This window comes from Octodon degus, unplaced genomic scaffold (genome assembly GCF_000260255.1).
Source record: "Octodon degus isolate 3935 unplaced genomic scaffold, OctDeg1.0 scaffold00078, whole genome shotgun sequence".
NCBI classification, from domain to species: Eukaryota; Metazoa; Chordata; class Mammalia; order Rodentia; family Octodontidae; genus Octodon; species Octodon degus.
Genome location: NW_004524654.1, coordinates 8,839,139 through 8,853,321, shown reverse-complemented (window position 1 = coordinate 8,853,321; position 14,183 = coordinate 8,839,139). Strand labels below are relative to the sequence as shown.

At 44.3% G+C, this 14,183-nt stretch overlaps 1 protein-coding gene across 4 annotated transcripts in view; it reads right to left on the bottom strand.

Moving 5' to 3' along the window:
- Positions 1–14,182, bottom strand: part of Bcl11a (B cell CLL/lymphoma 11A) — a 97,723-nt gene extending 83,541 nt beyond the window's left edge. For 2 of the 4 annotated variants that reach the window (XM_004636182.2, XM_004636179.2), the window contains exons 1-2: positions 13,907–14,182; positions 6,750–7,079 (exon numbers count right to left, since the gene is read on the bottom strand). In XM_004636182.2, the coding sequence (XP_004636239.1) occupies positions 6,750–7,079; positions 13,907–13,961 (385 nt within the window). In that variant the 5' untranslated portion in view covers positions 13,962–14,182. Of the gene's footprint in view, positions 1–6,749; positions 7,080–11,647; positions 11,686–13,906 lie in introns of those variants that run through there. The other 2 variants (XM_004636184.2, XM_004636185.1) reach the window with 2 other exon arrangements.
- Position 14,183: the final 1 nt, after the last annotated feature.

The window sequence follows — 14,183 nt, the reverse complement described above, 5'->3', positions numbered from 1 at the left end:
TCCCTTTGTTCAAATCACATACTTTTAACAGGAAAAGCCAGAACTGTGGCTATTTAAAATTTTAAATATTCAAACGCCTATAATTAACCATATGAAACAAATTATGTCGCATTTCTCCACACCAGCACATGCAAAAAAAATTCTGGTGGTGGATGGGGAGGTGGCAAAGTTGAGAGGAGGAAAGGGTGATGTTTTCATTTTGCTATAGATCAAAGGAGAGCAAGATGGAAACTGTGGCCTAGTGAGCATTCTTCCATTGCTGTCCTTCACACTGGGCTATCTAAGTTTATACAATTCCCCTGACTAGCTGCATATTAAGCTTGCTGTGTACAGCTTTATTATGGTGCGGTGGTGGAAGAAACATTAATATTCCAGCTCCGCATCTGACAGGGCATTTACATGCGCCCATCTGAGCGGCACCTGAGAGTCCCTCCGAGGTGCAGTAACTGTGCTCCTATTGTAAAGGCAAATGAAGCTCACCTATTCCCTGCTGGGATCTGAAGTGACCTCGCCCCACCCCCATGCCTCAAATCCTTCCCTTGCCAGCCTAACTCAATGCCATCGCAGAATGACGAATGAGCTCAGAAACAGACCCCAAGTTACTAACCCTGCTAAGAACAGCGAAAGCCTTTCCTGAAATGTTTTAAAAATGCATAGGGAGTGCAGCTGGCCAGTAAAAAGCAGGGAGACAAATTCCAGTGAACCCAATATGGAATACGTTACACTCTCAAACTGATTAGAAATACAGCCTGATGTTTACTGGCTTCAAATTGAGTTTGGCATCAAGTCCACTGGCTTTAATAATGCTGGCATTTTTTATTATTATTATTTTAAATCTGCCTTTGGTCTCTGGGAACACATGTACAGAGCTGAAGAATTCTTATTCGTCAGGTTACATTTCCTGGAAATTAAGTTTGTGACAGAAAATGACTCCAGTAGCAATAATATGGTTTGTGCTCAAATTAATTAGGTCATTGTTGTAAAAACTACATGGCAAATTACAAAGGTAAATTTACTGGCATTGGCCAGTGCTCTATACCCTGGCAATAAAGGGAAAAAGCACTTTAAGGGTACTTATTTACCTGGGCTGGAGAAGTGGACAGAGAAGACGGGCACACGATGCTCAATTTTCTATTTGTATTGCAAAGAAAAATACTAGTCATTTTTCATTAAATTATATAGTCTGAACATATTTTATAAACTTTATTAATGTTCTCCAAATTGACATATAAAATAAAAACCTGCTTGATTTGAAGTAATATTAAAAGTGGGCTCTCAGTTAAAAATCCTTCTTTTTAAGTCCCTGAAATAACAACACTGCTGACACAGCCGTGACCCAGATGAAATCTGAACAAGCAGAAAGGTACTAAAGATCCTTGGTGATTAAATCTCATGCTAAAAAAGTGGCGAGGTGCCAGGCTGGGTCCAGCTTGATGCAAAGCCCTCTTTATTGCACAAAGCTGGTACTACTATATGTAAAAACAGACTTGGGCTTGGGGTAAATTTTGTCAAATGATTTCTTTGTGCAATAAAGGGTGTGAACAGACCCACCAAAGTGGATTAAATTAACATCGAATGACGCAATCTCAGTGCACCTCCCTAGCTGGGCTTTCTACTTCACTTAAATTTAATATATTTCTCCAAAGGAAAGCCAGACTCTCTTCTTTATCCAGGGTCTAGAGTGTGAAGACAGCATCCACCTATTCTCTTTTATTACACAGCTTTGTGAGAAATCATAAAAATCTGAAAATGTTTCTGAGGATCTGCATGTTTGTTACGTACCCCCAATTTAGTCCTCCCACATCAGCCCAACTACACCGAGGCTGCAGTGTGAAATTAATGATTTTCCAGGACTCTAAAATGTGCCATTAATACGCATCTGACTGGCCTCTTCCCTGAGCTGAGGGTGCCTGTCCTGACCCTGGCTGCGCCATTCTACACCCAGTTGCATTTTCCAGCCCATGGGCAGCTCCACAATTAAATGCCACATTCACTGAAAGGAAGGTGTGCAAAACATGTTTCAGATCCTTTAAAGGAAAAGCCACAACCTGCAACATAACAAGGAATGGGGTGATTTGAGAAATTACAGCACTGGTTGGGTTGGTTTTTTTTTGTTGTTGTTGTTGTTGTTGTTGTTGTTTTTTAAGCTTTCACAGAATAAACACAGAGAATGGGAGGGAAACTTTGTCCCCCTCTGCTCCTGTTCCTGAAGTGAATACATATTTGTGTTTCCAATAAAAGACCATTTTTACATTAACTGTCTGTAACAGCAGGAGACAGAAAAACTAACACAATCTCCACATCACACATAAGATGATCTTCATATCACGTGGGCCTATTCTCAAAACTATTATTTATAAAAGACGACTAGGAAAATGCACAATGCATCTTTTCTGTGTCACCAAAAAGGTAATATCTGAAGAACTTTCAGATCTTTGGGACCTTCTACATTTTAGATGGTTTTTTTTTTTTTTTTTTCTTTTTTGGCTATCTGAAGTAAATTTAGCAGCCATGCGGGCCACTGTGTTTAATTAAGCTTTCAAAAGTCCTCTGACAATGCCAACAATTGTAGGACACTTCTGCAGCTCAATCATGCAATCACTGTGACAGTTCTATTTACAATTTGTCTTAGAAAGAGTTTCTCTGACATTGTACTTTGACAAAACATCCAAGCTGCCAGTTCACAACCTTTCTCTGTCTTATTTACAAATACAGCTTGTATATAGGACTCCAGTTTCATGAACATGAGTCTTTGGGTACTGTAGTCTCAGAAACATAGGCTTCCTCTGAAAATCCTAGATATTTATTAGGAAACAATATTCTTCTTTCTCTGGATTCTAAAGGTAAATACAATGTTTGCCAGTACATCATTGGGTTTTTCCCTCTTTTTGTGGTGGTGTTTTTTGTTTCAGCAAGCTGCTAGGCTGAAAATTCACTTCAGAGGTCAATAGTTTTTATTCAGAAGCACACAAATAAAAAGAAATGAAAATAAGTAGTGATAATGAATACTTTATAATCTCATTTACAATTATACCAGAAAGTACACAAATACATCCTCCAGTTCATTCTGAGGTAGGAAACGATTAGAATGCGTACAAATAGAGAAAGTAAGTAGATTTTCTAAAATCTGAAAAACATAAGTATGCCGCACTTGATTTACCTGTAACATGTTCATGTATTTGTATTTTGAATTAGTACTTCCCCCTCCATTAGGCTATCTGTCTTACATATCATTATACTATCTAGGAATATAATTTCAAGCACCCTGATAAAAATGTCTATGTTTGTGATTTTTAAGAAGAAAACAATGGCACAGAGCAATAACAGCAGACTTTCCTGCATTTCATAGGATTTGTCATACTTGTTCCTCATTCTTTCTATATACTAACTTTGTGACAGCCCAACCCCAGTTGAAAGATCCCCATGTGCAGTAAACCAAAACTTCAAATCTAACACTGTGGGATATATTTTTGGCATTTGTTTTGGTAATAGATTAGCAATTTTCCACTCACTAATCTTTAGGGAATATCTTCCCATCATAAAATAGGAGATTCAAAAACAAAACAAAATGTATATTGAAGGCTCTGTCAGTCAAAGGCTGTTCATATCTGATGGAGGGTATTTGACATACATATTGATGAACAGGGTCCACACAATATAAGCTGCTAATTTCCAGTTAATACTATTTCAATGGTCTCCATGGAGCACAGCCACACAATACCTCGGCTATCTGAATAAAATGAAAAAAGCAACCTGATCAAAGTCTGTGTGCACAGGTAACATGTACGTGGGTGGAGGAGGGGACACGTGTCCATCTACTCCCCAGGTAAAAAGCATTCTGTAAAAAATCCTCAGCTTTGGGGTGCCTGAGTACAATCAAAATACATAGCATTTTACTACAGATCTTAAAAACTCTACCTTCTCCTATTGGAAAGCTTTGAATTCTAAGCTTTATTTATCTTAGAAAAACCTGTCACTGTCTTATTCCTGCTTCCTGTCTATAAAATGGCACAGAGCTCACAATGAACACATATCTAACTTACATCATTTTAATAAAACCGTTCCCATACATTGTGCTTAAATGACTACCTTTTATGCAGCTGCCGAACCTATTCTTCTAGAGATTCATCAATATATCTCTTTCCTGATGTAGAGCGCTGCTTCCCCTTACTTTTTGTGACACACAATTCAAATGTCTACTGAATGATTACTGTTGTTTCCTTCCTCATCATAAAAAAAAGAAAGAAAAGCAGGCTTGGAATAGTGGAGAAGTGCTTGCAAGAAATGGGCTGGGAATACACAGCCAACCTTCCCAAACTTCACTTCAGGGGCACCTGAGGGCCAGAGCACCATAATTTATGTGCAGCAGTAGAATGTTAATTTCACCATAGGAAACTCTTAATTCATTACTATGAATTATGAGAAGTCATGATTCTAGTTACTGACATCTCACTCTGAGATGTGACCGGGCTATTCATGTTCAGCCAATTCTAGGGTGGGAACAGGTGACTAACTACAATGAAAGGAATCAAGACTTCGTAATTATTCATGCAGGAAAGGTTTACCTCACCTGGACCACAGCACTTGCGCACCCATTGAATATCTTAGACACTGCGATAGCTTTCTGTCTTAGTAAATTATGTAGTACTAGCCCTGTAAAATATATTTTAAATTTGCTTTCTTTTTTTGGCTTCTCTAGGCTTTGCTATTGTACGAGTTCTTAAAAATAAAATAACAGAACCATTATGACAACCAGAGAGTTAAAGCCAATTTCCTTCCCTATGTAGATTCACAATGTAAGAATAAAAAGCCTTAACTATTTATAAGGCCCTTCCCAGCCTTCAGATGCTTCCTCTAAATACAGAGGCTCAGAATTTAAACTGGCTAATCTGAGAATGAATAACCTATCTGAGACCTCAGTAAGAATTGTGGTTTTAATTCTTGCCTGACAGACACTGTGTTTTGTCTTTTAAACGAGCAGCTCGATATGTAAATACAATGTTACATCACGCAAGTGTTACTCCATATTTGGTGATTTAGCAAGGCTTTGGATCTCCAAAGACGACAAATCCCCTTCCGCCTGCTCCTGCTTCATTAATCATGCCTTACACTTCTGTTCATTTTCCTTCCAGTCACAGGCAGCACATGGAAATGGTCACTGCCATGCCCTACTGGGCAGTGGGGGAGAGAAAAATCTTAACCTACGGATCCCTTAAGCTAAATGTGGGAGATTCAGAAAGAACACCTTATAAATGCCTTCTCCCTGGAGCAGACTTCTTGTTTCACTAAAGGAAGAGTACCTGGATGTTATTGCAGAATGCATTTTCAAAAAGAAAAAAATGCCACATTTGATTTTAATGATCAAATCCCAGAGGGAAAGAGAAGAAACAATACAACATTCAATTCCCTGCCCCAGACCACTGACCTATTATAGTTCAACTTTATAGTCAAACTTTGTTGGAGAAACAAGTTGCAGGGAATCCGTTGATTATATGAACTACCTTTCCTAAAACTGAACAAAATTCCTGCCTTTGCAGGAGTGGGAAGAGATGGAAGAAAATGAATCCCTGACAGGCATGGCATATCTGTCACCACAGAATCTCCATTCATTGTATCTAATCTGCTAAATGTTTTTAAAAATGCTTTAAAGGTCACTACATCATCCTGCTGTTTATCACTCAGAATAGGGAGTTTACATCCCTCTATTAGTCTTTAATATCTTCTCTCTTAAGCTCCTAAGAAGCCCACACACCTAGCTACCTTCCGGGAAAATTAACCAAAGGAATAAGAGCTATTGAATATGTGTGTGCATTTTTCCAAGAAAATTTTTACATTATGCTGTAGTAGAAACAGTGGAGTCTAGACTGGACATTTGTAAGGGTGACATGTGGTTGTGTAAACCACAAACAAAATCAAGATACATCTGTCAAAACCACATCAGAGACAAGAGAGAGCACAGAGAAGCATTTATCATTGAGCTGAGGAGGCAGGCTGCAGGGAGCAGCCGTTCCTGTCAAACCAACCTTTTGAAATTTCCAACATGCCCTTAAACTTTTCGAGTAAGCATGTCTGTGCGCTTCAGCAACTGCCCTCTCTACTCTGGCCTGGCCAGTCGAAAATGGCATCTTAAAGTCAAGGTCACAGTGTCATCCCACCACGGGGCTGTGTTTAATTACAGCCCCATTCGGGCTGACAGCCAATATGGATCCAAGGCTAGCCCTGGAGCTCAGTTAACTCTTTCCACGCCCTCCGCACCATCCTGCAGCACACCCCACTTCAGGGAAGCCCTGAGACCTAACTGCACCCCTACAGAGGCCCAACCAAGGATCCTGAGGCAGAGAGATCATTGGCTAAACTACAGATGTCGATATGGCCACTTTGCTTCTGCCATGTCACCAAAGCAGAAAATGAACACTGGAAACTGAGCCAGGTATAGTTCGGTCCAACACTTTAAAATGAGAAAGCAGTTAAGAAGAAGGAAAGAAATTCAGAATCAGCAGGTCTAGAGAAAGGGAATCAGATGTGTGTACTTGTTCCACCTACATCTGACTCTGTGAGGTGGAAAATATTTATTTTCTGTGTTCTGGACATAAGCAATGGGAATGACTATTTTAACATTATAGAGCTGTCCTGGACAGTCACATGGAGAAATACAAAAAGCACTTCACCACTCCTTACTACTTGGCTACAGCGCCTCTGAAAATGAAAAGAAAACATGCAAACAGCTTTTCTCCTTGCTTCTCATTTACCTGCTATGTGTTCCTGTTTGGGGCAAATTCCTCTAGATGACGTTGATAAACAATCGTCATCCTCTGGCGTGACCTGGATGCCAACCTCCACAGGATTGGACGCTTTTTTCATCTCGATTGGTGAAGGGGAAGGTGGCTTATCCACAGCTTTTTCTAAGCAGAGGCTGCCATTGCATTGTTTCCGTTTGTGCTCGATAAAAATAAGAATGTCCCCCAATGGGAAGTTCATCTGGCACTGCCCACAGGTGAGGAGGTCGTGGTCCCCTTCTGGAGCTCCCAATGGGCCGTGGTCTGGTTCATCATCTGTAAGAATGGCTTCAAGAGGTTCGGCTGTGGTTGAAGAAACAAAGCACAATTATTAAAGAGTGCTAGAGAGGGCAGAAAAGGGGCAAAATGCATTCTCAACCCCATCCCACCTCCCCATGTTATGCAAAATGATTCTCACCTACTCTGTAAAACACCCAGAAAATGTGAGCCTACAAAATGCATAAAGATGTTGAGATTATCAACAAGAAAGGAAAGGTATCAATGAGTGCAAATCATCATGTATTGAAAGAAATCTGCCTGACTTTCATAACTCCAGGGAACACAAATACATAGACACACAAAATCTAATTGTGTCTGGTGTGTAAGTTTAGAAAAAAAGTGACAAACAATTAACACAGGGGTCATGAAAAAAAAAAAAAGCTTAAGTGATAACTACAGGAAAAACTGGTAAAAACAGAGGCTGAAACCAAATTTGTTTTTTGTTTTCTATACATGAAGTTGTCTATTGTGCCAAAGAATAGAAGATGTGAATAAACACGCACACACCCTTTGTGTGTGAATGCACATACTTAGATGTAGTTTCATAAATTAGAAAGCTACTCTACCATACAGAAGGTACACCACGTTTACACTGCAGTGAGAAAACAACTGCATTCACCTGTGAACCGATCTGAATAATAATCATAACGCAGTATAATCACGTTGCCAAAACCCTTCGTGATCTCACTCGCAGCAGTGCCACAAAATCAAAGAAATGCCAAATTCCCTGGCAATTCTCAGACACACAGCTAAATGGGACACTTTTGAGTACTTAAGAAAATAAGCCAATTAGTCATTTTTTTCATTGTGAAGGAAGGAATGCCTGAAATATTCTAAACATGTTTGCACTTGGTGGCAACCATGACATAAAAATCAGAATGGTCAAGCAAACACTACACATTTCAGAACAAGGCTGAGAAGTTCTTTCTTCAGACTTGAAATACTTCCCCTAATGTTGTCAAAGTTGACTAATTTTCTGAATGAGCTCCAAAACGCTTCATTATGGCTCTATTTCTGCTCATATAATCACCAGCGGATGGCATAACAAGGTAGATAGGTCTCTTTCTTCTTTACTTAAAAAAAAAAAAAAAAAGGTTTGCACCAAAATACCCCAGCATCTATTTCAACAGCTTCTATCATTTTTAAAAAACATTCCAAAGGGGAAAGGAAAACTGAGAAGTCTCTGCTCATGAAACCTTACGCCTGCTCTATCAAAAAAAAAAAAAAAAAAAATCACAAAATACAAAACACATCCAGGATGCTATCAGTTAATAAAAGTGAAGCAGAAAATGTACAAGTCTTAAACAGTTAATCAGTCTGACCTTCTTTAGCAAGCTGCCAATTTCACATTTAATGAACTTAAAGCCACAGAGAATCAAAAAATAGATTTTAATTTGAGTGTAGAATATTGGAACAGATTTTGATAAAGTGCAAAAATCCAGTGAACTCAGGTTAAATTTATTTCAACCCTACCCAGGCTGAATATTGAGGGGGAAGATCTGGAGTAACTCCCAGACGTGCCGGGTGAAATAATATTGAGAGAGCCCTGCCTAGCTGCACCTGTGCTCAAGTAGGACATGTCATAATTTCTAGCCTCTGGTACGCCTCCTAATTTAACATAAGGTCACTACAGGAATATGAAGGTTATATCCCTACTAATAAAGATAGCAAAGTAAGCACTTAAATGTTTCTTTGCCAACAGTCTGACCAGAAGACAAACACAGAATGCATACTTTTCAAATGGAAGGAGATGAACGCAAGTGCTTCTTCATTGTGCCTTTATGTAATTTTTCTCCATCGTTTGCTTTCATTTTGATCAAGTGAGGAGTGGAATAGGGAAGTCATTCTCAAAGATATCTGCTACTTGAATAAAGGATTTTAAGAACACATCTCCAAATGTTGCTTTTTTGTTTGGTTAGCATTAACTACAAGTTCTGTGATTTACAGAATGAAGACATGCTCAGGAAAAAAAAAAAAAAAAAAGATTTTATTAAAGTTAAACCATTTTTACAAATTCCACTGTTAAGATTCTTTTTTATTCCCAAAGCCTGACACATTTCTGAAGTGGGACTATTATTTAGGATGAAAAGGAAATCTTCTTCTAGGTATCAAATAGTTAAAGGTATTGCGGTACAAAACAGACTTGGTTAAAGTCTTCTAAACGTAGTGACTGAACTGATTTACAATCAAAACCAGGAAATGAAGTGGTAATTCACAGGTTGCTGATTACACCTCCACATTTCACCTAATTAATTTTATAGGAGGCAAAGTTCTTGAAAATAACAAGATGATCAAATGTACAGATATAAAACCTGTAACCTCAACATTTTCTATGCTCTTAACGTAAATTATTGCTAATTAACAAGAATTATATCCTAATGTATGAAATACATTTAACATCGGGTTCTGTGAAAAACATTTGGCTAGTAATGTTCAGAAGAAGACCAAGATGTGTTTTTATTATTGCTGCTGTATTATTAAAAATTAGACGAAGTGAAGCACAAAGAAAATATGAAAATACAATTCTCTAGTTTCAGTCTACTGATCTGCACTGACATCTTTTTTCAGTGGCAATCAACATTTCCTTTCTGGGCATCGGATAATTTCTCTGTATTTTAATGCAAATTCCTCTTTCCCTAAAACATTCCTAACCTCAGCCATTTTACCCCCTCCCTCAATTCAACCCTGTCCTCCTTCACCCCATAATACTATCCTTTACTAAGCTGTAGCCTAACTCTGGCTACAAAGCAGGGAGTCCTCGATTGAAGTGGAAGGGAGTAGGCAAATAATCATAATAATTATCCACGAATTCTGTCTACAAGGCGAGGAAAATATAGAAAATAAAATGCTTCGGCGTTCAGCAAGACACACTGGAACGTCTCAGTGTCCCAGTGCAGACTAAGACCTCTTTCTTGTAGTTGCAAAAGAATATATATGAACATATATATGTTTTTAATCTTTAAAAGAAATGTCGAAAAGGAGCAAGGAGAAACGTGAGTTGCTGGGGAGGAGGGGGGAGGGGTGGAAGGAGCCGTGTCTTCAAGTTTGCTTTCCAAGTCATTCCCCTGAAATTTCGTGAAGGAATAAAGCAAACGGAGGTTGAAATGCAGAGAGGAATAAGCAAAGAAACAAAAGCAAAGCCAAGGGTTACAGGCCCGGGGCCAGGGGCCCGGCAGGGATGGGCCGCCCAGAAAGTGAAGTTGGGCGCCGGGACTGGAAGAGGCACAAAGCGAGCAGCTTAGCTGCAGGCTCCGGCCGCGCTGGCTGCGAACACGTGCACCGGCGGCCCTGGGGCAGCGGAGGCAGGGCCTGGAGGCGGCAGGCAGCTGGGCCTCGACTGCTGCCTCCACGCCCATCTAGCCCGCCGCGGAGCCAAGGCTCCCTGAGCCTGCCCGTTGGTGAAAAAGGAAGTGAGTGGTCTGAAAACCTCTGCTGGTTAACCTGGTGCATTCCTGTTTTCACCGCACACACCCTAAGTGCGGGTCCTAAAATTCATTCTGTGTCCACACGCTTAACACTTTCTACTTTGGACGATTTGTGCGAATGCGTCCCCCCACCCCCGCCGCAATTCTGGGCAGCCTGTGTGCGCCAGGCGGCGGCCACGGTTATTCATTATTAATGACGCTGCTTGCCCGCATCATTATGATGATAACTATTACTATTGTTGTGATTTCGGGCTCAGAGGCGAGAGCTGCGGGAGGCGAGGCAGGGAGGGGGAGCTTTGGGCTGCTAAGCTGCCCTGCAAGCCTACCTCGGCCTCGGAGATCTGTGCTTTGCGCGGGGATGAGGGGTTGGAAGAAGTGGACCTGAAGACCTAGTGCAAACTTGCACATCCTCCCCTTCGGCCTTGCCCGGAAGCCCGGAAGCGCACATTACCCTTTTCTTCCCTACCAAAAAAAAAAAAAAAAAAAAAAAACCAGGAAAGAAAAGAAAAATGCCTGCCCAGAAAGAAAGCGAGAACTGCACCCCGCTCCGCGCGTAGCGCACACGGCGTTCGCAGCTAGCTCACGGGGGTGTCGGCTCCGCGGCCCTGGCCAGAGCATTTTAAAAGTCAAAATGAAGAAAGAACAAAGACATAAGGAGTGACGGCGTGGGGGGAGAAAAGGGGGACTCTCCCCGACCGTCCGTTCCCCACCCCCACCCTCGGCAGTGCTCGTCCCTCCCTGGCGGAGAAGGGGGGGGGGGAGCGTGGGGGGGGGAGAAGGCTCTGGTACAGGTTCAAGTTCGCTGAGCTTTCTTGATCTTGTTCTGCCTCCTAGCGACCAAATGGTTCACTCAGCCCACGTGAAGGAGGGGGCATCCTGAGGGCCCGGACGGCTCCCGCCTCCTGTGCGTACCCAATATGCGAAAAAAGCGATCCCCGAACCTTCCCCAAACGGACCGCCCCCCAGCTAGTGCCCGCACCTGGACCGGGGCTGGGGGCCTAACCCTCCCGGCTGGCAGAGTCCGGAATGGACCCAAGAGGGAGGAGGGGAAGAGAGAGCATCTCGGACTGCGCGCCCCGTCGGTCCTTGAGCCCCCGGTGCGTCCTTCCAACGGCCGGGCTTTCCCGAGTCCTGCGAACACTGCCTGCCCTTCCTTCCCGCCGGTACCTGGCCGGACTGTAACTTCACACCGCTGCGAGCCGCGTCTGCTCCGCATCCGGCGCGGCCGGGGGAGTGGGGGGCGGGGGAAAGCGGCGAGGGAGGGATGCGCGGGGGTGGGGAGAGGGAGGGCCCGGCAACGTGCCGGGGCGGGGGAGCCTCCGAAGTGTGTGACAAGTTCCAGGGCCCAGTGAAAAATTCAATTCCCTGTGCGCACCCCCGCTCAAAAAAAAAAATAAAAAAGCCAGTATAGGCGGCCGTTTAAACTTACATCAAAAATTAAGAGTCATACATGCGGAAGGGGGATCTGACGCAGACCCCCTCGGGGCTTTCTTTCCCTCACTCTCAAACTTTCTTAAGTGCCCACTGCCCACCGGAGAAACAGCTCAGCTGGAGCCAGCTGCCGTTGCCGCCCGCCACTAGACTCGCGAAAACCCTGACCGAGCCAGACTGCGTAGAGGACGACCCAAGGGTGGGGCGCACAGGGTCCTGGGACCTAGCACCCCTAAAATGTGTTCTCGACCACATTTCTTCCCTTGCCCCCACCCCCACCTCCCCCTCCCGTCCCAATCCGGCCAGGCCTGGCAGTGACCCGGGTAGCTGGAGGCTGGTAGCCAGAGTGGCGGGGGCGGGGGGAGCACGTGGTGACCCCGCGATCTCCAGCCATGGACAAGATAAATCAGAGAGCACGGGGCAGAGCAGAGGGGATGCGCAAACCGCGCTTTTACAGTTGCTTTACAAAATAAAAATGCTTTGCAAAACCGAGTTTCACCCGGACAATTTCGCAGTGTAGAAGGTCAGGAGGAGACCGCGGCATTGTGCTGGGGGCAGACGGGGACCGTGGGCCGGGCTGGCTCGGCGAAGCAGCGCGGCCTGCAGCGGTGCCCGGCGGGTGGGCGGCGGGCGCCGGGTGGGCGATCCCCGGCCGGACTAGGGCGCGAGAGGTCGGGTGGGGCCGGGCCTCGGCCGCAGCCTGCTGCCGGGCTGCCGCGCCGCGCTCGTCCTCAGTCTGTTTGTTGGCAGGAGGTTCCCGCACACGCGGTGCTTGTAAACATTCAGACACGAGATTTTTCCCAATCAAAATCCACTTCCACTTTTTTTGAAAATCTTCCAAAAAATAGTAAGAGGAGGGAGTTCCTCGCTCCCTCTCTTTGCCGCCGGCGCTCTAAGTTTGCAACTGAAGAGATTTGGGGGAAGGGGGTGAGTGTTATTTTTTTTTTCCTCTGGATTAGAGATTATGAGATTTTTGCAAAGGGGGGGAGTTGGGGGAGTCGGAGAGGAAAGCGGTGAAGAAAAGGACTGGCGGAGCGCTTTGCTTGTCTGAGGGCAAGACACTGTACGTTCTTCTTGACTTATTTATAATTTTATTTTTCTCTATCTATTCTGCACGTCTCCTGGCTGCCTCTGAGGCTAGGGCTGGGAGGGGCAGCAGCGGCCACCCGGCGCGGCGGCCCGGGCTCCCTCCCTCCTGCTCTCGCGGCCCGGCCACCTCCTCCCCCGGCCCTTCTCCTGCCCTTCCGCGGCGGCGGCGCAGGAGGGCAAGAGCGAGGAGCCGGCACAAAAGGCTGCGGGACACCCACCCACCTCAGGCCGGAACAAAAGGCGGCAGCGCCGGCCCGGCCGGCGTCCTTCCCGGTCCCTGGCGCTCCCGCAGCCGCAGCCCCTCTCTCGACGCGGCGGTGCCCAAGGCCCGGTTCCGCGGTCCCACGTTCTCACTATTGTGAGGATGGCTACTTTGCTCCCGCCTCACATTTGACTGCGAGCGCGCTGGGGTCCAAGGGCCAGTCTCACCTCTTTTCTCCCTAAGAATTGTTTTTTAGACTTGGACTCTTTCCCTCTCACCCCCTCCATTTTCCTACAGCGAGTGAAAGAACCCCCTCTTTGCACAGTACCCCCCCCCAGGTTTGCAGCGAGTTGTTAGCATCCTTAGCATTGTTCATTATTTTGCAAAACTGAGGGGGGTCGTTGCATTCCTTTTCGAAAAGAAATCAAGGCGCAGAAAGAAGGAAAGAGGGGGAGGCAAATGTTCGTAAAATTAAATAAAATTAAAGGTGCGTGCTATCTCAAAAGTACGTGCATGGCTGTGACTAAGAGAGCGAGGGGCTTTTGCTCCTTTAATCTCTTTTATCTTGACTCGCGGATGTTTTTCACGTGAAAAAAAATTTAAAAATGCATGCACACACCCCTTTCTCCCCCTCGCTCTTGCTTCTCGTTCTGCGCGCTCTCGTGATTATTAATAATTATTATTACTATTATTGGGTTACTTACGCGAGAATTCCCGTTTGCTTAAGTGCTGGGGTTTGCCTTGCTTGCGGCGAGACATGGTGAGCTGCGGGGCGGGCGGCGGCGGCGGCGGCAGCGGGCGGACGACGGCTCGGTTCACATCGGGAGAGCCGGGTTAGAAAGAAGGAGACTCCAGAGAAAATATCTTCATCAGTGCCTTTTGACATCCAAAATAAATTAGAAATAATACAAAGATGGCGCAGGGAAGATGAATTGTGGGAGAGCCGTCATGGCTTTTTTTTTTTTTTTTAGCAAAAAAAAA